Raw genomic sequence first — 25,528 nt, 5'->3', positions numbered from 1 at the left:
GCTAATGCTTCTGGCAAGGAAAGTTCACTCATCACCCAATTCCTAAATGAATCCAGAGAGCTCCTGGACCCTGGTCCAGAGATGGGACAGGGGAAAGAGAAGACTCACCTTTCCGGTCAGGTTTGAGGTTGCGGTTGACAGGGGGTGGCTGGATCTCACTCCCTCGGCTGGGGCCCCGGTGCATAGAAAGGGCTGCTGAGGGGTAGCCAAGGGCCTCAAAGTGGTGGGGTCCAGGGCTCATGGGGATGTAGACACTCTGGGAGTTATCGCCTACTCGCTCCGTGGCCAGCAGGGTGGAGGACCCTGGATTCATGGGCACATAGTTGTCCTCGGAATTGCTGCTCTCTGACCGGCCCACGGCAGTTTTCCCGGGCTGGGAGGGGGGGATTGAAGAAACAGAGTGGTAACCAGTGAGAAGAAACAGGAAGGGAAGGGGAATCGGTATGCAAGGTGAGGAGAATTACGACTGAGTTGGCTGCCTCAGGAAGCTGATAGGCAGGCCCTGGGAAAACCAAGCAGGAAAGCACAGTCAGAGGCAGAAAGAAATGAGGTCTGTGGGTCCCTTCTAGTTCCCACGATCCCCTGAGACCCACTTGTAATGTATAACAATCCTCTAGTACAAAACAGCCCTGGTGCCTGGGTGCACAAGGCTTTGTGGGGGCCTGCCCAGGCTGAGGGTGGCACAGGCCATGGACTGTATAGGTTTGTTCTAGGACCTGCCCTTCATCTCAGGTCCAGAATCCCCATCAGTGGGCTTGCATCTGAAGCCCGAGCAGGGCCAGGAGCCCGGAGAAACCTGGGCCCTAGCCAGTGAGGTCTGGGCCAGTGTGCTCCCCGGGGCCAGCTCTCAGGGTGACCGCCAGCGGCAATCGGAGCTGCCACCAAGTTATACAGTGCAGTCACCCGGCTCCGACTCCTGCCCTGTCTGTCCACACAGACAAGCTGCTTTTGCTTCGGTTACCCAATTTTCATCATTTCAGTGGGCATACGCCAGGCCCCTCATTGGCTTGGAGAGCTGCGGTCAGCCCCCTGCAGGGGGCAGCCTGGGATCCTGCACTCAGACCCTAATTCTGCCACAAAGACTGCCTCTGAGCACACTGCCGCCCCCACCCTCCCACTCCCCAACCCACCCGCCATGCTGCAGCCCCTCTCCTGGGTAGTGCGTTGGGGAAGAGCCTGCTGCCTCAGGTTCCCCATCCCAGAGATAGGGGCTTCTGCATTCTAGACCCGACCTACTGACCTGGAGGGCGAGCCTTGTGATCTAGGTTCCTAAGTACACTCACTCCTTGCACACCAGATACCTGTACCTTACTTTCTGAAAACCCAACCCAGGCATCTGGGCGGAGACAAGAAAGCAGGCAGGGACCTAAGAGGGAGATGCCACCACTCCTGTGAGCTGTACTTTTTGCTCCCTGGGGTCTGACTTTACCCCACCAGTGTGGCCCGAGGACCCCTGGCTAACCCCCACTCACCAGGAAAGAACCGACTGCATCACTCATGGACTCGGCAGACCGGCCTGCACTCTCGCCACCGCGCTGCGGGTACTCGTAGGACTCACAGGAAGAAGCTAGAGAGAGGAAAGGAGACCCGTGTGCTAATACTTCCCCAGACCCTCGGCAGTGCTGCTCCGGGTCTCGCTGATAACACCAGCAGATACCACTCTCAAACCCAAGTGATAAGCTATTCTGTCCCATCATTCCTCAGTTTAAAAATTCCTCCCCGACTTGGCGATCCAGCTGCGGTGTTGACACCTAGAGAGGATCCCTCCTTAACGACTCCTTCCCTCAGCTACACCCCTCTCCTCCACCCACTACAGCATTCGACGCCTGTCCCGCTCGTCCCCGCCATCGCTTCTATGAGGATTATAGGAATAATGATCTTGGACTAATTTACTAATTTATTTCTCCAACTGGATGGGAGCTCTCTGAAGGGTAGAGACGTGCTTCTGTGCATCAGTATCATTTCAATTCCAAAGCACAAGGTGATTGATCAGGTAGTCGATGGACTGAAAGAGGACTGAGCCAAGACTCAGAAGCCCAGGTCTGAGTCCCATCTCTGTCCCCGATGGACGCTGCAATCCTGAATACGTCTCCTGACTACCATAGGCGTCATGTGAGATGGGGACGCTGAGGGTTTCTCCCACCACACACTCAGGGTCACTCCGTGACTTACACAACAGGATGGACAGAAGCAGGCTTTGCAAGCTATGTGGCATGATACAAAATGAAAGGAACTAATATTACTGTACTTTTTTTGTCAAACAGAGGACACTTATTCAGGGTTGGAATATGCTCAGGGGAAATTAGTGACCATGAAATTTATATACTTAGAAGTCCAGACTTTCCCCCAAAGAGGTTCATATGTGGCTTAGAAAATATTCAGTAGCTCAGAATTTGTGTTAATAGTCCACACAGGTTTGGCTGTGTCCTCTATATTTATTCGAACTGGTCCTCTATATTTATTTTTTTTCCATCTTTGATTTATATTGAATCAAATACTGTGATTTGGTCTTCCAAACCCATAATAAGTTGTGTTGTGGTTAACCCAAACTGGTCCAGCTCCCTGAAGAGAAGAGGAACTGCTCAGGCAGGGTCAGCTACGCTCCTGCATGTCAGGCATCTGCCAAATAGCCTCCGGGGCTGGAGGACCAGCCAGGAAGGGGTTTGGGTACAAGGTCCCTGAACCTGTGAGTATCAGTGCCCTGGGTGGGCCTTACGTCTCCACAGCAGGGGTAACCAAGGACTGGAAAATTACTGAGAACTCCCAAGCCACCTCACTCCCCCCAGGGTCGCGGCTGGGGTTTTTACCAACCTCGGTGCAGTCGGCTGTTGTCCATGGCTGGGAGCGTGTTGCGCCTGGGGATGGTGGCCGCGGCAGAGATGGATCTGCTGCTTTCGCTGATTGGGGGTCTCTGCTGAGGGCTGCCCCATCGAGGTGTTTCTGCCTGGCTTGGCTTGGGAGGCCGGGGTGGGGGAGCGATGGCCGAGTCCCCGGGAGTGGCCACTGCCATGGCATTGTGGTTCTTATCCAGCGTGAACGTCCTAGGGATCTGGTAGGCTGACAGCGGGGTGGCTGGCACGTCCATATTGTCCACGAGGAGGTCCCCGAACTCCCGACACAGGGTGTTGCTGGGCGTCTTGAAGGTGTATACGTCCTCATTATCGGTCTCAGAGCCCGTGAGGCTGCCCTTGGTGTGGCCGTGGGAGGCGAGGCTCCGGGGGAGGTCGTAGGTACTGTCTCTGAACTCCGTATTGTGCCGGCTTGGCTTGGGGAGGCTATAGAAACCGTGGACTTGACCACTGACCCCGTTGACACAGTGTCCGTTGCCCTGGGCAAGCTTCTGTACGGCTGTGTCGCTCCTCATAAGAAATGAGGCCCTCGTGCCCTGAGAGAAGCTGGCACTCCTAAAGGAGAGAGAAGAAGGGAGGGACCGGGCAGGCTAGAGGAGCCAGGACTGCCCACCCCGGAGGGAAACTGGCATGTTCAGAGCCCGAGCTGACCGTCTGGTGCACAGAACCAGGCCGAGGGACTGGCAGACCCGAGGCGTATCATGGTTTACCAGCTGTGTGCCTTGGCATGAGGCACGTTCCCTTTCTGAGCTCTGGTTAATGCATTTGCAAAAATCGTGACTAAAAACACACGTGGAAGGTTGTTCAGATGTTAGACTCCAGTAGATCTAATACTCAGGCATGCGATTGATGTTACATTTATTCACCCCCCAAGATGGCTGAGGTTAGCAGATGTCCCTCTTACCCCTCACCCCTCCAAATAAACACGGCAGTGATACCACCCGCCTGTTTGCATGGAAGGTAAAGGCTATGAGACGATGGAAAGAACCTTAAACTGCTGTCACACGCTAGCAAACAGGCCGTTTTACCTCAGTCTGTCTCCCCATAGTAAAACAAGTCTGCTAATGGCTGTGGAAGTTGTCAGTTATAAAGAACTGTTCAAATGCAAGCTATCAATTTATTTTCTAACAGGTATTATGGTCTGTTGAAAGGCATTCAGGGGGGAAATGGCTCTTTTCAGAAGACTAAAATTTTATAGGAAAAATGGTTTCCTGTTTGGGAACTACATTATAGATAGAAAAAGTGTTGAGGATTATAGTTTTAAAATGGAGGTTTTTGGGAAATAAGGCAAGGCTGAATGGTAAAAAAGACCCAGGAGAGTGAAAGGATTTGTGTGAGCTCTATTACTGCCACGATCTCTGTGAGCCCCACTCGGCCCCCATCCAAAGGCACGGCCTGGAGGGTCTCAGAGGCTCTCCAGGGTTCATCTGGCTCTGAAGCTCCAGGAGCCACTGGCCTTATGAACGTGGTTTTCAGGCCGGATTCTGTGTTGTGTGGAGGTGGGTGCTGGAGGAAAGTGGAAGGTGAGGTTCTGAGCAAGTAGGGGTCCAGGTATGTTCTATACCCTCTCACGTTATGATTCCTCCTAGGATTTCATACAATCACTGTTCTAGGACAGTCCTTTAGAACAGTGATTCTCAGCCTTCTGGAAGCTCTAAGTTTCTTCAAGAATCTGATTCAAGGTTCTTGGCACTTTTTACCAGCATGTCTTGCATACATACAAATTTGCACGCTACAGCTGGGGAGGGTGAGGCACTCACCCTGAGGCCAATCCGCTGGAAGCTTTGCCCTCTGCGAGCTCTTTAAGCTCCTGGGGAGCTTGTTATTTATGGATGTGGCCACCAGATGGTGATAGAAAATAGGGCCCAGTACTTTAGAAAGAGGAGAAACAGGTGTCTAGGCCAGGCTCTCTTGTAAACTGGCGTCCTTGACCACTGGGGAGTTCCATTTCACTCCTCTCTAGGCCTCTGTGTTCCTACTCTTTCTCTTTTCCATTTCACACACACAGCCAAGCCCAACGCCACAGACTTGAATCATGGAACATCTAGCCCTTAGATAATGGAGTGCTTGGAACAAAGGATGCGGGAGCCAATGGTAGCTGGAAGACTGAGATCTGTTCATTTAACAAATGTTTACTGATGTCCTATTTCCCATGTGGGCTGGGCACAATAGATACACACATGCCTCTTACCCTGGGGGACATAGAGGTGGGAGGAGGGGACATGCATCCAAATCCCACCAACCAAGTGGGTGAGTACCCAGCTCTGGACAGAGTCATACGGACAACCCCCCACCCCCTGGTGGTGGTGCTACAGAATGTCAGGGGAGCCTTCTTCAAAGATCATACCTTTGAGTGAGTCTTGAAATTGGCCAGGCAAAAGGTAAGAGGAGGAGAAAGGTGTTCTAGTGAGAGGCACAAGGAACTAGAACAGCGTAGCAAGGGAAAGAAGTGCAGGCTGCTCGGGCTGCAGCAAGTGTGTTTGGAGGCAGGGCTGCGGTGACAGTGCAGGGACCAGGCTGGAGCTGCTGGGAACAGGGGAGCCCCTGGAAGGTTTTAAGGCAGGGTGGGGAGAACATCACAGGTGTCCTGGAGTAACCTTAAACATTGCTCCATGCTTCACATAATTTTATTCGAACCTTAACCTGATTCAGGAATGAACTCATCTTCTTCCTGGCTCTCCCATCTTGGGAATGCACCAGTCACTCAAGCCAGAAACCCAGGAGTTACCCCCCACCATTACAATTTTTCACTCAAGAACCCTATCCGTTCTACTGAATCCACCCCAGTTCATGTCCTCCTGGTTTTCCTTCCGCATAATGAAAGGGCTGGTAGCTAATCTCCTACCATCTGCCAGGACCTCTCAGACCCTCTCCATGTCCTCCAGACATTTACTTTCCTGACTTGCCAGCTTACACACTTCCAACACTGTGCCAGTGCCTTTAGGACTAAGTTGTATTCCAGCTCTAATTCACCTCTCCAATCTTCTTCTCTCTGTTCCCCTTCACTCTTGGATCCACTCAGTCCAACTTCCCTTGTCCCCTGTGGGCCCCGGGCAGTTAAGCCTCTGGGCATGGATGTGTCGTTCATGCTGTCTTAAAGGCTTCCTACTGCAACCTGGCAAGCTCCTACCCCTATTTATCCCTCAAACTTGGCACAAATGGAAAAATTTAAAAAAAAAAAAAAAAAAAGATTTTACTTGAAAGAGAGAGAGAATGAGAATGAGTGGGGGGGAGGGGCAGAGGGAGAAGCAGACTCCCCGCTGAGAAGGGAGCCTGACCTGGGGCTGGATCCCAGGACCCTGAGATGGGGAACTGAGGTGCAGGCAGACAACGGACTGAGCCATCCAGGCTCCCTGGCCCAACTTTCTAAAGCTGTTTCTGACCATCCTCTAACTCCAGGCATAATCACTCACTCGCTCAACTCTGCTGGGAGCAGGCAGCAAGTGTTATCTGTTATGGACCACTAGTGCGGGTCTCCTCCACCAGACCGCCATCTCCTCCAGGAAGGGAACTGTATCTTAGCTCTGTTCTCTCCTCTGCACCCGGACTAGTGCTGTCCCATGGAGAATGATGAATAAAGGCTTGTCGAATGGACTAGGAAGTTAACATATAAATAAATGAATACATGAAGAAGTGTTGGTGCCAGCATCCCATTTCCTGAGCTTGGCCAACACCCCGGTCAGTGGGCTGAAGCCCTTCCCCTTCAGAACCCACCAGCCCCCGTTCCGCAGGGCATCCCGCCCTGGAGCTCCAGGGCTACTCACTCAGCCCTGGACGTGTCCCACCCGGTCTCCACTCCAGTCCTGGACCTGGCTTATTTGCCTTCCCCAGAATGCTTCTTTGAGGCAGAATTTCATGCAAAGTGCCACAAAAGGCCTTTTGGCTCTACAGAAGGGTGCCAGACCTCCTTCTCCTCCTCCTCTCCAGTTCAGTTACTTCTTCCCCCTGCCGCTGTGCACACGGGGCATCCCGCTGGACCCCCGCCAGCCTGGTGCTGCCCCAGCGGCTCGGGGTGGGTCTCACCACTTCCACCCAGCCCTGCACTCCTGGGAGCACACCCCTGCCCCAGCCTGGGGCCCAGCGTGGGGGTCCCTGCTGCCGATGCGCGGGGAGGGGTGGGCCACCGCTTCAAGGACCAGGTGAGAGGAGTTACACAAGGGAAACATGCTTGTGGGAAGCTGTATACCCGGACAGACAGATGGACGGCAACAGAACGGCTCCGTGCCAGCCCCTGGACTCTGCTCAAAGCCATTGCTATGGTGTGCCCCCTCTTTCGGCAGATCCTGAGGGGGGACTGTGAGTTTACTATCATCATGTAAACTCTCTGTGAGACCTCCATCACCGTGAGGTCCTGAGCTGCTTTCCTGGGACAAACACTGGGAAGCGATGGATTTCTAGAGGCTTCCTTCCTGGGCTGATAGAGGGCTCCTGGAGGGAGCACGGTACTGGGTCGGGCACGTCCCCCACAAGACCATTTCTGAGTCCCCCTCACAGTTCTAAGGATCGCTGTGACCCTCACCTACCACACCAGAAAAACCTTGAATAGTCGAGCTGTGCAGGGAGATGCCGGAACACGTGTGTGCGGGAGCTCGCCGGCGGCAGAGGCAGGGTTGAGAGAGTGCACTCGGATCAGCGCGCAGCTCCCACCTCTGCTCCCATGCCCACTGCTGCTGAGGGGGCGAGTCCGTCACCTCTGCTGCCCCTCCAGGCTTCACACCCGCTCCCCTATCTTTTAGCAATGGTCTCCTAGTTTTCCTCACCACTTAATTTTGCAACAGTTCTTTGGCATTTTTCCATAAAATTTCACGTACCACAGGACACCATGATTTCACTGTTTTCCATCCTACTCCTAGGACCCCCATGATCAGGAGCCCAGTCTCACTTTTAATAGGTATGTTCCCATTTAAAGGAAGCGAGTGCACACATGGTCATATGTAAATTCACCACCACTTCGTTCTGTAACTGTCACTGGGGAGTTGAAGAGGTCATGTGGACCCTCCTTCTGCATTTAACTCGTGCCACATGATCCTTCCCACGAGGGAAGAAAACTCATAAAATGCTATCTCACAAACTCTAAGAGGTGAGGAGATCTTGGCACCTCAAACCCTTCCGGCAGCAAGTTCGAGCCGGCCTTCTCACTGCAGTTACAGAGCAAAGTTATAGAGATGAAACAATGGAAACGAAAAGTCATATATTCTCTGCTTTTGGTCAGTCAAAGCCACTGAGTGAATGAGTCAGAGGTCTTAGTTAGAAATGATTAATCAAAGGTAAGTTCTCCACTGCCACTTCTCATTTTACTTTTCACCCTTGGTGAACACTGCCGCAGGGTCTGTAATGCGCTCGGTCTGGAATCCCATCCTTTCAAACTTGTATATCTCCCACCTCTCCACCCTTCCCAGAGTCATGGCTTTCTGAGGCTTGTGCCTCACCACACTGTATCACCTGCTACAGATGGAAGAGCCTCCTGGAAACAGGAAAAGAGAACGTCTAGAGTCTGTAATGAGGCCTTAAAGGCTGGAGGGCAAAAATAAATCCAGGGAAGACAGACAAAACAAAACAAAACAAAATCCACTTGTCTTGATGGTTTCAATTCAAAACTAACCTCGGGGATAGTTACTACTTTTGTTAAAAAAGATTTTATTAATTTATTTGACAGAGAGAGACAGTGAGAGAGGGAACCCAAGAAGGGGGAGTGGGAGAGGGAGAAGCAGACTTCCCACTGAGCAGGGAGCCCGACACCGGGCTCAAGACCAGGTCACTGGGATCATAACCTGTGCTGAAGGCACATCCAGGTGCCCCATTAAGTTACTACTTTGAGGAGTCACTTATTTTTGCTCAGTGGAAGAGCTAAATTTTGAGAACTGAAGTCATTTTAGTGAATGCACATCTGGTACTTGAAGAAAGAATAACGGCTAAAACTGTAGTAAAAGATACATAATTTGTAAGGTACTTAATTTATTGTACAGGATGTCAGGTTCCCCCATAAATGAAAGAAGGAATAGAAAAAGGCTGGTTATGATTAGCCTCAGTAGATATCCTTTCGCTGTAGTAATCCACACAGACATACTTTGTCTCTGCTAGGCAGAGATGAATGAGCTGGTTCTTTCTCCCAAGTCCCCACTCGGAAGGAACCCTTTGAGGGGCGCCTGGCTGGCTCAGTCAGTGGAGCACGCAACTCTTGATCTTAGGGTTGTGAGCTCGAGTCGAGTGGAGATTACTTAAAATTAAAAAAAAAAAAAAAGATGTAACCCTATGAGGTTATTCCAGAGATCAAATGAGGTAACTAATGTGAGTGCACTTTGTAAACTGTAAAGCATTATTTTTTTCGAGAGCACCTAGTATGTAATGTGAATGTCAGAAGCAGGACAGCAGTATATCTGTCAACATTCGGCATTGACGGTCTTTTTTCTTTTACCCACTTCTGTGGACATGAAGCAAAACTGCTTGGAGGAAAAAAAAACCTGCTTGGAGGTTTTAACTGACTTTTCCCTGGCAATTCAGCATCTTTTCCTGTGCCATTTCTGTATCTTTTTTTAGTGAAGCATCTATTCAAATCTTTTGCCCATTAAAAAAAATGTGTTGTCTTAAGTTGTAATAATGCTTTATATTTCCTAGAAATAAATCCTTTGTCAGATATATTTGTTTTGAGTATTTTTTCATATTTTGTGCCTTGGCATTTTGTGGGGTCTTTCGAAGAAGAAAAGTTTTGATTTTGATTCAACTACTTCATCAATTTAGTTTCTTTTAGGATTCCCCTTTTTGTATTTATGATGAAAATCTTTGCTTATATCAAGAACACAGAGGTATTTTTTTCTGGAAATTTCATACTATCAGATTTTACATTTAGGTCTTTGATGCATTTAACTTTTGAGTAGTATGGTATCAATGAGGTTTTATTTATTTATTTTTAAAATTCCTAAATGGAGGGGCGCCTGGGTGGCTCAGTGGGTTAAAGCCTCTGCTTTCGGCTCAGGTCATGATCCCAGGATCCTGGGATCGAGCCCCACATCGGGCTCTCTGCTCGGCAGGGAGCCTGCTTCCTCCTCTCTCTCTGTCTGCCTCTCTGCCTACTTGTGATCTCTGTCTGTCAAATAAATAAATAAATCTTTAAAAAAAAAAATTCCTAAATGGACCTCCAGCTGTTCCAGCACCATTTGTTGAAGACTTTCATTTCCCTGTTGGCACCTTTGTCAACACATGTGTGTGCACACTAGCGCACGCACACACACACACACACGGTTCACTCTTCTGTTCTTGGCCCTCTATATTTGTACCTTTTCAACAATATAACACAGTCTTGAAGAAGATAAAGATTTGTTTGTTTTGCAAGTCTTGAAATCAGGTAGTATAAATCCTCTAACTTTGTTAAGTTCTTTAAAAAATCATTTTGGTTACTCTAAGTTGTTTGGAATTTCCTGTCAGCTTTAGAGTTAGCTTATCAATTTCTATGAAAACCTTCACTGGGATTTTTCCTTGGACTGCACTGGGGCCATAGATCAATTTGGGAAGAGGAGCCATTTAATAACACTGGGTCTTCCAATTCACAGCTATAGTGTATCACTCTCCTATTTAGCGCTTTAATTTCCCTCAGCAGAGTTTGATTTCAGTGACGAGGTCTTGCATATCTTTTTCATCCCTAAGTAGTCCATGATTTTTGGTACTATTATATAAGAATTTTTAAAAAGTTTCATTTTCCAAGTGTTTTCTGCTAGTATGTAAAAATTATTTTGTACCTAATAATTCTTTGCCCTGTGACCTTGCTAAATTCACTTCTTCATTCTGGTAGCTGTTTTCTAGATTCTTTAGAATTTTTATATAAACAATGAAGTTCCCTACAAACAGAGACATTATTACATCTTCCTTTCTCATCTTTGTGCTTTTCACACTTTTTGTCTCCTTATTAGACAGGCTAGAATCTCTAGTACGATGTTGAACAGAAGTGGTAAGAACAGGTATTCTGTCCTTATCCCCAGTATTAAGAGAATATGCTTAATATTTCTCTGTTAGGTGAGATATTAGCTGTAGGTTATCCTTAGAAGTCTCCTATTAATTTGAAGAAGTTCTCCTCTCCAGTTCGTTAAGAACATTTTTACAAAGAGGCATTGAGTTTTGATGAATGCTTTATCTGCATCTACTAAGGTGATGATTATATTATTTTCTCCTTATTCTCTCTTTTTTAAAAAGAGATATGGGGGAGAGACTGAGAGAGAGAGAGAGAGAGAGGAGGGGGAGGGGCAGAGAGAGATGGAGAAAGAGAATCTAAAGTCGCTCCATGCGTATCACAGAGCCTGACCCCAGGCTTGATCTCACAATCCTGAGATCATGACCTTGTCTGAATTCAAGAGAAGGATGCTTGACTGATTGAGCCACCCAGGCACCCCTCCCCTTACTCTCTTGATGTAATGAATCACACTGGTTGGTTTCTTAATGTAAAATCAACCTTGCATTCCTGGGATGAACACTACTTTATCGTGAACTATTATCCCTAATGATGTATATACATAAGTATATTCCCTAATACATTTAAATTATCCCTAATACATACACATACACAAACACATTAAATATGTATTTTTAAGTTGGATTTGATTACTTTTTTGGGGGGGGGTAAAAGAAAGGAGTTCTGCATCTATATCCACAGGGAATGTTGCCTTCCAATTTTCTTTCCTCTAATCTTTTTCAGGTTTTGGTAGTAGAGTTATTCTGGTCTCAAAAAAAAAAAAAAAAATGATTTGTAAAAGGACTTCTCTCATGTTTCCTGAAAGAATATGGGTAATATTTGTGTTGCCCCATCTGATAGAATTCACCAGTAGAACCAACCAGGTCTGGTTTTCTAGGTATTTACCCAAGAGAAATAAAGCAAATGTCTGCACCAAGATTTGTTAGTGACTGTTTATGTACAGATGCATTTTAATTTTTAATAACTGAAAGTGGAAACAACCCAAATGCCCATCAAACACAGGAATGGGCAAATAAATTGTGATATAAAGGTAAACTGAATTACTACTCAGCAATAAAAAGGAACAACTAATGATACATGTAAAAACATGGATGAGTCCCAAAAGCATTATGTTGCCTGAAAAAAATAAGGAAAAATAGTAAACACCATATGATTCCACTCGAGTAAAATTCTAGAAGATGATAACTAATGTAGTGACAGAAATATCCTCAGTGTTCCCTGAGGAATGAGGTAGAGGGAAGCATGGATTACCAAGGGGCACAAGGAAACTTTATATGTATTGACACGGACTGTATTTCAATAACCCCCAAAAATTGGGGGAAAAAAAGGTAAGTAAAAGTGTGGAGTGGGGGAGGTGGGGGGGGATGCTAGAACTGAAAATTCAATTAAAAAATCATCCAAAATGAGCACAGAGAGGAAATAATATTTTTAAAACTGAGTACTATCAGTGTCGTATGAGTCAGTCTCAAGCGGTCTCACGTGAAGAACAGAAGGAAAGCGGAGACGGAATGAGGCAGGAAAAAATTTGAAGAAGAAATATTGGTAGAAATTCTGCTCTGCTGGATCAAAAAGAACAATAAATAGAATCAGAAAGTGAAAAATACACCTAGGAATATCATAGTCAAACTGCTGAAAAACAAAAAAAGTCAGCAAATAGAAGTCCAAACAGTCAAAATAATTTTGCAAACAAGGAACAAAGTGAAAGGTCTCAGACTTCCTGGTTTCAAAACTTATCATCACAAAGCTACAGTAATTAAATGTGTGGTATTGACACAAAGATAGACATAGAAGCCAATGGAATAGAATATAGAGCCGAGAAATAACCTTGAACTAATGATTTTCAGCACAGATGCTCAGCCCATTCGATGGGGAAACGACAATCTTTTCAACAAATGGTACTGGGAAAATTGATATCCATGTGCACAAAAATGAAGTTAGATCCTTATATCATATATAAAAAATTAACAAAAAACAGATCAAAGACCTAAACGTAAGAGTTAAAACTATAAACTCTGAGAAGAAAACACAAGAGGAAATCTTCCTGACAGTGGGTTTGGGAAATAAATAAATAAATAAATAAATAAATTTATATGACACCAAAAGCACACACAACAAAAGTAAAAAGAGATACACTGGATTGCATCAAAATATAAAACTGTGCATCAGCAGAGTGAAAGGCAAACTACAGAATGGGGGAAATATCTCTAAATAAAATATCTGGCAAGGTCTTAATATCCAAATTATATAAAGAACTACTACCCAACAACAACCGACCAACCAGATTAAAAAAAAGTAGGGGAGGGGGCAGAGGCCTACATAGACATTTCTCCAAAGATATACAAATAGCCAACAAACACATGAAAAGATGCTGAACATCACTAATCATTATGGAAATGTAAATAACCCACAGTGTGGGGCGCCCAGGTGGCTCAGTCAGTTAAGCGTCCAACTCCTGATTTCAGCTCAAGTCATGATCTCGGGGTTGTGAGAAGGAGCCCCATGTCTGACTGTACTGGGTGTGGAGCCTGCTTGGGATTCTCTCACCCCCTCTGCTCATCCCCCACTTCTAAAAAAAAAAACAACAACAAAAAAAAACCCACCCAACCAAACCCCAAACAAACAAAAATCTGAAAAACTCCTCCTAAACCACAGTGAGATACCACCTCATAGCCATTAGGATAGCACTACCAAAAAATACCAAACGCTGGCCAGGATGTCGAGAAACTCACCCTTGTGCATGGTTGTAAAATGGCACAGCCACCATGAGAAACAATACAGCAGTTTCTCAAAAGATTGAAAACAGAATGACCAGAGTACCTGGCAATTCTACTTCTGGGTATATACCCCAAATAACTGAAAGCTGACTCCTTGAAGAGTATGTGCACACCCAGGTTCGCAGTAGCATTATTCACAACAACCAACAGGTGGAAACCACCAAGGTTATCTACTCATGGATGAAACAAACAAAATGTGGCATAAGCAGGCCATGAGGCAGGGTTCAGCTGTAAAAAGGAAGGATGTTCTGACACGTGCTCTAACATGGATGAACCTTACAGACAGTAACCTAAGTGAAAAAGCCACTCGCACAAAGACAAGAACTGTCTGGCTCCACTTATATGAGTTACCTAGAGAAGTCAAATTCATGCAGATGGTAGAAAGGAAGGTGTTGGGAAGTAGGGGAATAGGGAAACGGGGAGTTTTTAATGGGTGGGAGTTTCAGTTTGGCAAGATGAAAAGAGTTCATAACAACGTGAAAGTACTTAACACTAACTGACCTGTACACTTAAAGATAGCTCAGAGGATAAATTTTATGTTATTTCACCACAATTTTTTTTAAGAGGAAAAAGAATATTTAGAAGAAGAAAGGTACATTACATATAGGATTCTAACAATAAAAATAACAGCTCACCTCTCAACAGAAACAATAAAGGGCAGAGGATTATAGAATGACATCCTATAAAATGCCAAAAGAAAATAAAACCATCATTCCAGAATTTTATATCCAGCAAGATATCTTCCCAAAACGAAGGTTAGGTACACCTGGGTGGCATGGGTGGTTAAGCAACTGACTCTTGGTCTCCGCTCAGGTCGTGCTCTCAGGGTCGTGAGATCGAGTTCTGGGTTGGGCTCTGTGCTCAGTGGGGAATCTTCTTGAGACTCTCTCTCTGTCCCTCTCCCTCTGCCCGTGTCCCCCAATGCATGCTCACTCTCTCTCAAATAAATAAATCTTTTAAAAAATGAAGGTGAAATACAGATATTTTCAGATAAATGAAAACTGGGAAAACATGTCACAAGGGGACTCATATGGTAAAAAAATGATGAAGGGAGCTTGTCACACTGAAGAGGAAACCAGGTGAAAACCCCACTAGGCAATATTTAATATTTGCTTTCAACAGTCACATATTATAACGAACTGAGGCAGGAAAATTATGCAGATATTTACTATTTCTGCTGCTCTTCCCTCATTCCTGAAGGTTTGAGTTTCCTTCTGGTACTATTTTCCTTCAACGTGAAGAACTTCCTTATCACTTCTTTAAATCAGATCTCTCGGAAATTTTCTTGTTTTCCTCTCATTTGGAAAGCTCTTGATTTTGTTTTCATTCCTAAAGGATAATTCTTCAGGATATAAACTTAGGGGTTTTTCTTTTCTTTCCATTCATTTTTATGAAATATTGTTATAATATAGGCTTTTACATTTACATTTAAATTTAAAAATTTAAGATTGGAAGATGTTGCTTCCAACATCTAGGTTATGTTGGGGTTGGCATCTATGCTTTCGCTTGAGAATTGGTTACATTTTGAGGATTTTTGGATTATATAGCTTTAATATTGTGCTATTACATTGATGCTGGGTTCTGTTATAATCCTCTGGAGAACGTTGAGTTTTCCGTTCTGCCGGCAATCACGGTGGTTAGATTCAGGCTGCAAGTCCCGTCTCTCCACCAGTGTGTGGCGGGTGCACACCTCAGCTCAGCTCACAGGGCCCTTGTTACGCTGGTCAGGTATGTCCCACACGTGTGCAGTTCACAGTGAACCTGAGACTCGTGTGGTTTGAGACCCAGAAGCAGGAAATCCCTCCTCCAGCTCTCTTCACTCTGGGTACTCCATTCCCTTCCAGCTCCCAAAGGCCTCCTTTACTGGTTCCTCAACCAAGAAAGATGGGGTTTCTATCACATTTTCAGCTGTCTGCCCCGACGTGCTGCTAAGTGAGTGGGCCCCACCTCGGGGCAATTCCACAAGATACAGAGGATTCACCTCTATATGTTGCCGTCTCTGCATCTTGCTTCCTTTTATAAGTTGCCTCCTTTTATTTTTATAGAATCAAAACAATTACAGGGCAATTGTAATTTTGTCCATAGTATCTACCTGTGATCAGTGGGAAGGGCAGCCTGGAGTGGGCTTCTGCCACCACGTATGGGCTGGCACTTCCCAGTGACTTTTTAGAGTCTTTCTCTCCTAATTTTCACCATCTCTTCACTATATATACAACCCCACCCTTAATACCACAGATTAAAGCAATCAACACACTTGATGTCTTTCCATGCAGTTAGCACCATTTTTTGGGGGGTGGGGGAGAGTGAGGGAATGCAACATAAGCAGGGGAGGGGCAAAGGGAGAGGGAAAGAGAACCCACACCCAGCATGGAGACCGAAGCAGGGCTCGATCTTATGAAGCTGAGACCACAATCTGAGCTGAAATCAAGAGTGGGATGCTCAACCTTCTGAGCCTCCTGGGCGCCCCCTCTCCTAGCTCCTTTTAAGAGTTCAATCTCTTTCAGTTTCTGCCTGCTATGATTGCTCTTCAGTGCCTTCACATAGTTGTTTTTTTATATTGTGTCCAGAGTTTATAATTGTTAGAGTATGTTTAGTATCATGCAAACCACTCTAGTACTTCCAGAAATTATATGGTGTTTCTGGACCAAAGAAAGCTTCCTTCCCACCCTCCATTACTCAGGAATTCTGTTAATATTGTTTGAACTTATTTTTCCCCCAAATCTCCAAGATCCTGCTCATCCCTCTCCTGCACCCACACCCACACAAGTGAAAGCAAAGACACACAGAAAAGCACAGCTTGGTCAGGGCCCCACACTAAAGCTGCTTCCCCAACTGCAGATCAGTTCTGTCTCCCCCGCTCCATTCTCTCTCTATAACACAGATCTGTTCACATGCAGTTTATGTACCTATTACATGCCCTTGGTCCTGTCTTCAAAGTGCAGTAATATATTAGTATAAATATCCATACTACGAAGCAGAGAGTTCCAAACACTGTCTGAGAGAGAGAGAATAAAAAGCAGCTGTGGGAATTCAGAGACATGGATTTCAGGCAAGTTAACAGAGGTTTTACCAATGAGGAGGGGGTGCAGACATTGGGCCCCAACTGCTAATTCAAGCAGAGACATTGTCATAGCTCTTCTCTGCTGCTCTTGCAGTGTCATGGGGGTGGAGGTGGTGGTAGCTGTTATGATTACATAAAGCCTTCTACTTGATGCGTGATCCACAGATGAGCTCTGGAATTTAGCAGGAAGGCAGGATCTCAGGACCCACTGCAGGCCTACTGAATCAGAATCCGCGTGTTAACCAGATCCCCAGAGATTTCCTATGCATTTTGAGGGCGAGAAGCATTCATAGAAAGTACGCTTTCCAGAGAATGATGAGTTTAAGAACTCACCTTCTCTACTCTGAGCTGGGACACGAGAAGTAGAGGGGGGCGGTGCCCAAGAAGCACAAATGCCCCTACGCCCCTACCTACTGAGGATAGGCTCCTGCCACTGTGCTCATCAGGAAGCCTTAGAAGGAGTTATTTCCATTCTGCAGATCAGGAAACAGAAACTCAAAGAGGTTCAGTAAGTGGCCCAAGATCACAAAGAAAGTGGCAGGACCTGAATTTGGAGCCGTATCTGATGGACTCCAGAGCCTGTAAACAATTTTAGTCTCCAAGTGTGGGCAGGCACATGGGCTGGGAGCGTCAGCGTGTTTACGGCGCTGCCACGAACCCCTTCGGTGATCTGGGCTCTACATGTCTACACTGATGGAGTCTGAACTAGTGAAAGTTCACGAACAAATGAATCCCATGGCGTCAGGAAAATGGATATTTGCGGCAACCTTAAGATAGAGTGCTGGGAGGGACACCTGGGTGGCTCAGTTGGTTGGGCAGCTGCCTTCAGCTCAGGTCATGATCCCGGCGTCCTGGGATCGAGTCCCATGTCGGGCTCCTTGCTCAGCAGGGAGCCTGCTTCTCCCTCTGCCTCTGCCTGCCTCTCTGTCTGCCTGTGCTCACTCTCTCTGACAAATAAATAAATAAAATCTTTAAAAAAAAAAAAAAAGATAGAGTGCTGGGAGCATGTGTTGTGTGATGGTCCCAGAAGGAGGGTAACATGGCCTGGAGACGAGCAGCCCTTGGTTCCATTCCTGCCTCTGTTGTGCGTTAGCAGGAGCCTCATTTTCTTCATCTATGAAATGGGTAGAAATGATCTCTACTGGCTCTCAGTGCATTTGGGTTCGAGTAAGGTTCTGCTTGAGAATGTTCTATAGTGTGATACACTAATACAGTCGGTTCTCTAATTGCCTTAGTTTTCAAAACACAAGTTAGATATTTCTAAATTAATTGAGAAACACATTTGTCATCTTCTGGCCATGCTTGGAACTGGGAACTGGCTCTGGCAAAGCCCGTCATCTCCGTGCTTTCATTCACCCTAACAAGGGGAATAAAAGGTAGTAAAAATACGTACAGGCTCCACATCTGGGAGAGCTAGTGGTGTTAGAACTACAGAGATTGTTATTCTAGAGCAGAGTAGAACTTTCCATGGTGATGAAATGTTTCCTTATCTGTGCTGTCTGCTAGGGTAGCCACTAGCCACATGTGGCAGCTGAGTGCTTGAAATGTGGCCAGTGCAACTGAGGAACTTCATTTTAAGTTTTATCTCATTTGAACCCATTCAGATTTAAATAGCCATGTATGTATAGTTTACTACCACACAGACCAGTGCAGCTTTAGAGCAGAAGTGAGAGATGGATATTTCAATACGGTGAGACTTTAGAGCTATCCTCTTATTGCCAACAAGCAAATGGAATGGTTTGTTTGTTTGTTTGTTTTTTTCCAATTCTGAAACTCTAGCCCCTAGTGTGTTTCTTCCCTCAGATTAAACAGAACATTTTTGTAGTGTGATTTTTGATAATGGGAGATTCCTCTAGGATCTAATTATCACTGTAGAGCAACATAACGGATGCCAGGACAATGTGAGGGTTCCCTCAGCAAAAGAGTGATGCTTTGCTAATAAATATGTCTGTTTGCCTGAGAAGAGAAAATATTTTACTCCCTTGTCTTGAAAATTCAAAGCAGTAGGACTGCAAGCCCTGGGTCCTGTGCTTGGGCGTCCAATCCCACCCCCCCAGGCCCCGTGCTCACGGCGGTCTCCTACCTGGCGTTCTCAGCCCTCCGGCTGATGCACTGGTGCAAGTAGAGATACTCCTGAGGCGCGCTGGTGGACAAGGCGGGCTGCATGTGGTTGGACACCGGGGTTTCAAAGGTGAACAGGGTGGGCTGGCTGGAGTGCGACGGAGCTGAGGACTTCCGTTCCCGGAGAAGGTGCTGACTGGAGCTGCTGAGCTCAGCTGGAGAGGAGCGGGGGCCGTGACTGGCGGAGGAGAGGTTTCTCAGAGAGTCTGAGGAACAAAAGAAGCAGCTCTGTGACTGAAAAGGGAAAGAAAGGTGTCCTCATCCCAAAGTGGGCTGTCGGAGGAGGCAAAGATATTAAGAGCAGAGGCAATGATCCAGCAGCAGCCTTCTCTCCCCCTCACACACCTGCTCCTTCTTTGCCTCCAGGAGAGGAGGGCTGTGGCCTCCTGGTGGAAAAGGAGATGCCCTGTCCCTCAGGGCTGCTCCTGGAGTCGCCTGGAGGCTGTTCCCTGTCACAACCTTGAGGGTGTTCAGCTCCCAGGAGGTGTGGCTGCCCAGGGTGCACAGAGTGAGTGTGACTCTGGCCCTCACACCTTTGGGGCAGTAAGTGCCACTTCTTTCCTCCTCTCTGGAGGCTCCTGCCGTCATCACCTCCATCAAAGTGAAGACCGGCTTTGTTAGATGAGCTTGGCTTCCTGAAGACTCATTAAGTCAGAGCCTGGACTGTGCCTTACTACATTAATGATAAAAGCACCAATGTAGCTGGAGCAGACAGTCCCATAAGACTGGTCCCAGCTCCTCCTGCCTGTCCTTCCAAGCCCTCTTGAGGACAACAATGGTCCCCATTCCCCAACTCTTGTGCCTGCTGCTCTGAGTTGATTGGTCTTTTTCCCCTTAACTCTCATTTTAAACTCCCCCTGTGCTGTGCTAGAAAAGAAGCAGGGTATTAAAGTCAGATCATAGCTGAGAGTGCTACCCACCCCTCAAGCCAAGGGCATTACTCATTTGGCTGCTTCTCCAAGGCTCGTCCTAGTTCCTGAGCCTAACACACAAGGCCTTTGACAGTCTCACCTACTTCCTGCTTTTCTCCTCCCGGACCCGAGGCATTCGGAAGCTTCATCAGTCCCCAGGCACACCAGCCCCTTTTATGATTCTTATGGGCTTCTGCTGTTCCTTCCGCCTGGATTTCACTTCTCCTCTACTGGCACTCGTACGCAGACTTTAAGACCCTATGCGGATATCATATTCTCTCTGAAACCTTCCTGGATGCAGTCCTTTTTTGGCTGCCAATAGCACTTGGCCCGTGCTTCATTATATCCACTGTCCTTCTGCCTCCTTGCCTAGTCCATGAATCTCTAAGACAGCAACTGATGTGGTTATGCCTACAGTCCCAGGATTTACCCAATAAAGGCCAGGCACACAGAAAGTTCTTCGTCTGCGTTTGTGGAAGAAGCGAATATATTCATTTGTCATACAATAATTCCACCGTGAAACTTCTTGTTCAAGCGAAATAAAGGTTTAAAGATGTAATTTCTGGCGATGTGACAGCTGGTGGGGTGTGATGGCTCAGTGCTGGTGGTGGTGGCTTGCTAGGGCTATTCCAGTCTTTTCTGAGGGGACACACTCTGTTTCTACTCCCCGTTATCTGACCTATTTTAGAAGCCTCCTCGTGGCCCCAGGCAGGATCACCAGCTCATTAGTGCTCTATCGGATTAATTACTTTCCAGGCTTCACTGATGCTAGGCAGAACCACTTCTGCCAGCGTCCAGCAGAGAAAGCCATGGGCCTCTGGGAAACACTGTTCCATCGACAGCTATATTGACCTCCGCAATGAATTCCCATTACAGGTCTTGTAGTGAACTGGATGTTTGTTAACAGAATCAATGGCTTCATTACTCCATTAGATTTGCAAGACGAACTCTCTAATGGCAGAGGGGGGAGGTTTATGCTCAGCAATGGGGTAGCCATGGCGTCAGGGGCGAACACAGCTGCTGCTTGAGAAGACACAGGGAAGGCACAAAGAGAAAGCCTCAGGGGGCATTTCTACCTTTCCTGTGGTCTTTTTGGACCCCTCCACCCCTTCAGTGGGGGTCTTTTTCAGGGTTCCACCCCAGACCCTCCTATAGCTTGGCTCTCTCAGGAGACTCCCCTGGGGTCGTCTTCTCCAGCCAGGTGATGACAACTCTCAGAAATCAGGCTTTAGCTCAGTTCTCTATCCAGGGCTCTCGTCCTATCACCCCCTGCCTGCTGGGCACCTCCATTCAGGTGTCCCACCTGCAGGTCAAGCTCCATGGTCCTCCTCCTGTGTTCTCCCTTCCTGTGAAGTACATCAACGTCACCATCCAGTTGGTTCGGAGCCAGAAACCTAGGCATTATCTAGGAGTCTGCTTCTCAACAACCACACCATGTTGTTATGTCACTGCCTGGCTTCAGATTCTTCAGTGGATCCCTGTTACCCTCAGGATGCCTACGGAGCTCTCTCTTCTTAAAACCATTGTCCTGTTTATTTCCTCAACTTTGTTTCTGACCAGTCCTTCTTGTGTTTCAAACAGAGTTTTAGGAAGACAGTAACTGTTCTCTCTTGTCACTCCATACATTCGGCTGTAAACTCAGTGAGGGCAGGTTCTATCTCTTCTTACACAGTTTCATCCCTGGCATCAAGCCCAGCGTGTGACCCAACTCCATTAAATACATGCTGATTAATTTTAAAAAAGTGAAGTACATAGCATGAGGTCATGCTCGTTCCATACCACTCACTGATTCCTCACTGCTCTCAGCATTAAGTCCTGGTTCCCAAGTCCAACAAGAAAGGCCATTCTGTCACAATCTACTTATCTCGCCTGTCACCCCACACATCCCACGTGCCCCCTGCACATGCTTTGGGTTGTGGGTCTGTATAAAAGAGGAGTGACCTATTCTCACAGCTGGGGCCCTGTGACCTAGACTATTTACTTGCAGAGAAATCATTTCACCTCTCTGAGTCTTGGTTTCCTTATTTACAAGTTAACAGAGGATGGTCACAAGGATGAAATGCATAAAGAGTCAAGACAATTTGGCATGATATAAGTCCTCAAAATGTGTACTGGGCATTTCTGTAATCCTGGTGCCTAAAATAGTCTCAGCTCACTGTGGGTAATGAATATATAGTTGCTGAATGAATAAAAGAATTTTCACTAGCACCAAACCAAATATGCTTGTTTCTGCTAATAAGATGATGTAGGGGTTATACTGAGTTGGGCTCACTCGGAATTCCATTCTATCAAGATAAACCATGTCCATGAAATCAGTCAGCTCCATAATAATCTGCAGTTTCAGAAAAATTCTTTCAAAGCTGTTTTGGTGCTAAACCTTGCCAAAATCTCACTTCTCCTTGCTACTTTAAAAGATTTCTACCTGAATGTAGGTGATTATTCCTTAGGGTTTATACTGGATTGAATAGGGTCCCCCAAAACCCATGTCTACATGGAACCTCAGAATGTGACCTTGTTCGAAAATAGGGTCTTTCCAGATCTAATTAGTTAACATGAGGTCATAAGGATTAGGGCAGGTGCTAATTCACTGATGGATATACTTATAAGAAGAGCAAACAGAGACAGAGACATATGGGGAGAGAAGACCGTGTGATGACTGAGGCAGAGCCCAGTTAAACAACGTGATGTAGCTACGTAACGGCATATTAGTCAGCCATCTAATGAATGAAGCGCTGCTACATGCTAAACCATGAGTGAATCTTCTATGCTAAGTGGAAGAAGCGACTGATAAAATGTTACAGACTGTAATGATTTTATTTATGTGAAATGTCTAGAATCAGCACATCCATAAAAAGGGCAAGTAGACTAGTGGTTGTCCGGGGATGGGGGTGGGATGGAGGAGTGGAAATGGGGAGTGACTGCTAATGAGTTTGGGGTTTCTATCTGACGTAATGAAACATTCCAACATTAGATGGTGGTGATGGGTACACAACCCTGTGAATATACTAAAAAACAATGACTTGTACACTTTAAATGGGTGATACATGATAAGTGAATTTAAAAACATACACACACATGCATAAACACTTCTGCAAAGTATGAAGTCTGTGCAAGAGATGAATGGTCTAATTAAATACATCTGACCTTTAGTTTATTTCCTTTCTAAAGAGAATGCTGAACACTCAGCAAATACCAAGTCCTTCCTAAAGTAGATTGAGTAAGAGACATTGTCCCTTTTCTACCTTTAGTTCTCTGCACCTCCTCCAAACCCACCATTCAGGGCATGGCTCCACAGTCATAGCAAGGCAGTGGGAATTTTAGCAAAACAAAATAGCAAGAACTCGTTGGGGTCAAAAGACCCAAGGTGTAAAAGGCAAATGAGATACTGGTGTGAAAACAAATGTGCACGTTCACACAAAACGTGCATAGGATTTGTTTTTATTGCCTTGGTACCCCGTGAGGGAAGAAAAGAATGAAAAAGGACATTACGCGATGTGTGGCTGGGCTGTTTTTGGTATGTGGCCATAAGGCTGTTGTAATGATGTGTCTTGGGTCATTAGGAAGCACAGTTATACAGCAAGAAAAAGGACATTTCCAGACTTCTGGCCTGGGCTTCCACCTCCAAGTCTAGACTAAAGATAATGCCAGAAAATGCTTGAGTCAAATTTGTTTTCTTTTAAACAGGGTTTTATTTTTTCCTCTTCTCCCTGGCTTCTTTTTAGGGCCCTAAAAATCACTCCCCTTCCTTTCCACAATCACCCCTGGGAACCCTGCCCAGCACACAAACACTCCGCCCACCTTCTTGCAAAACTCTAGAACAGGAAAGCTCTGAAGGATTTCAGTAGAGTGGCCCGGCAGCCCAACCCAGCCAGCAACTGGCTGGTGATAACAGGAGCAGGAAAGGGGCGGTTGGCGGGAGTTTCTGGAAAAGATGACTGGCCAAATAATGACTGGTTCCCTTATCTCAGTGCCCTTTTTATCTTTATCCTTCTCCCCTCACCCCCGCCCCCCAAATCCCCACCCCAAGCCTCAGTGGGTGTCAGAACCCATGAAGACCAAAGCACATGCTAGAGCCAGGGCTGGATTCAAAGCCTGCTTCTGCTAACTGCTTGCTTTATGGCCTTGGACAGTTTACGTAAACCTCTTCTATCTTTGCGTGTTCAACCGGGAAAATACATAATTTTCCAGGGCTGCTGCAAAGTTTGAGATCGTACATAAAGCATTTAACATAAATGCATAAAAGCATTTAGCATAAATGCTTTAACATAATGTACATAAATACAAAAAGCATTTAACATAGCACCTCCATTCTTACTGCTTCTATTCTTTTTTTTTTTTTAAGATTTTATTTAATTATTTGACAGAGAGAGAAAGAGAGAGACCACAAGTAGGCAGAGAGCAAGAGGGGAAGCAGGCTCCCTGCTGAGCAGAAAGCCCGATGTGGGACTTGATCCCAGGACCCTGAGATCATGAGATCATGACCCGCGCCAAAGGCAGAGGCTTAACCCACTGAGCCACCCAAGCGCACCCTTACTGCTTCTATTCTTTAGTACACATGGAACTGCTGAGAACTCGAAATCAGCCAAGAGGTATGGAGTTGCTTCCCAACCAACAGTGAATGCTTGGAAGGAAGGTTACGTTGTCTGTTTTAGTCCCAACTATAAGCCATATCATGTTATATGTGGAAGGAGAACAAAAGGACAATATGGAATATAATAATCATAGCTGCCATTTATTAAGCACCTACTATGTGCCTCTAGTCTACTCTGTGAGGCAGATATTATTTCCATTTTCCCCCTTCTTTTTGGATGAAGAAACTGAAGCTCAGAAAAGTTAATAATGAGCTCTGGGGTCACACAGCTGGAAAGTGGCAGAGCCCGTGTGAATGAAACAGATCTCACTCTTTTTCAAAGCCACTTCTTCTCATCCATGCAGAAAAGAGTTTCCACAAGATCCCTATGTGGTAAACGGTATTAGCTTTTTGAGAAGCAGAGTCCAATAACAGCATGGCGGGGGGCGGTCTGTCTGGGCCAAGCTCTGCTGTCAATTGGCTGAATGACCTTGGGAATGCCATTTCACCTTCCTGGCCCTAGTTTTCTCTATTCAAAAAAGAAAGAACTCAGATGAGATTGAGGATACACATCAAAGCCATCTCTGGGAAATATAAGAGCTGTTAAGACCTAATGAGTCATATTTACACAGGGATTTAGGTAAGATCCCCTGGTGTGGCTCTGGTTCTTAATCCCAGGCCAGAGGTAGAAAGGTTGGGGTCAACTAAAGAGTCAGGGGCAAAGCAAGCCTGAAAAGCCAAGTGAAAAAACAAATTCTTCCAAAAATCGTATTTTGGAGCATCGTATTTTGGAAACCACCCTTGTTCTCACTGGTTTTTCATATCATCTACCTATAGCCAACTTCAAAGGGTACAACATGTAACGGGAAGAGCCCTGACGGGGGTTCAGAAACATGGGTTCTGACACCGTCCTACTACAGGATGCAAAACTTTTACTTTCTCCGCACCTTTTTTCATGCTGTCAAACGCCAAAGAGAACACCCACCTTACAAGGTTCTTTTGGGGATCTGATGAGATGGAATATGGGTAAACAGTAATTACTAAATACTCAGTAAATGGTTGTTGGCTTGACACCCAGAAGTGGAACAGTGGTGACATGCTAAGGGTTCCAACAGACAGAAGACGGCTGATGAAAGACTTTTGAAAACAGAAGGGTGTAGGATTCTCTGGGGTAAGCGGTCCCTGCAGACAGCTGAGCAAGAAACAAGGACCAGAGGGTGTAGAGTTCCAAAAACAAATGCATGCTGACAAGGGCTGAGGGCAAGACTGAATCGAGAGCTCT

General features: G+C 46.2%; 1 protein-coding gene across 1 annotated transcript in view; it reads right to left on the bottom strand.

Moving 5' to 3' along the window:
* Nucleotides 1–25,528, bottom strand: part of GAB2 (GRB2 associated binding protein 2) — a 190,036-nt gene that overhangs the window by 7,177 nt on the left and 157,331 nt on the right. The window contains exons 3-6 of the mRNA XM_032356733.1: nucleotides 18,728–18,971; nucleotides 2,812–3,404; nucleotides 1,473–1,567; nucleotides 109–373 (exon numbers count right to left, since the gene is read on the bottom strand). Of these exons, the coding sequence (XP_032212624.1) occupies nucleotides 109–373; nucleotides 1,473–1,567; nucleotides 2,812–3,404; nucleotides 18,728–18,971 (1,197 nt within the window). The remainder of the gene's footprint in view (nucleotides 1–108; nucleotides 374–1,472; nucleotides 1,568–2,811; nucleotides 3,405–18,727; nucleotides 18,972–25,528) is intronic.

This window comes from Mustela erminea, chromosome 9 (genome assembly GCF_009829155.1).
Source record: "Mustela erminea isolate mMusErm1 chromosome 9, mMusErm1.Pri, whole genome shotgun sequence".
In the NCBI taxonomy this organism is placed as follows: domain Eukaryota; kingdom Metazoa; phylum Chordata; class Mammalia; order Carnivora; family Mustelidae; genus Mustela; species Mustela erminea.
Note: the sequence above shows the minus strand (reverse complement) of the source record. Positions and strands in the feature narration are given on the sequence as shown.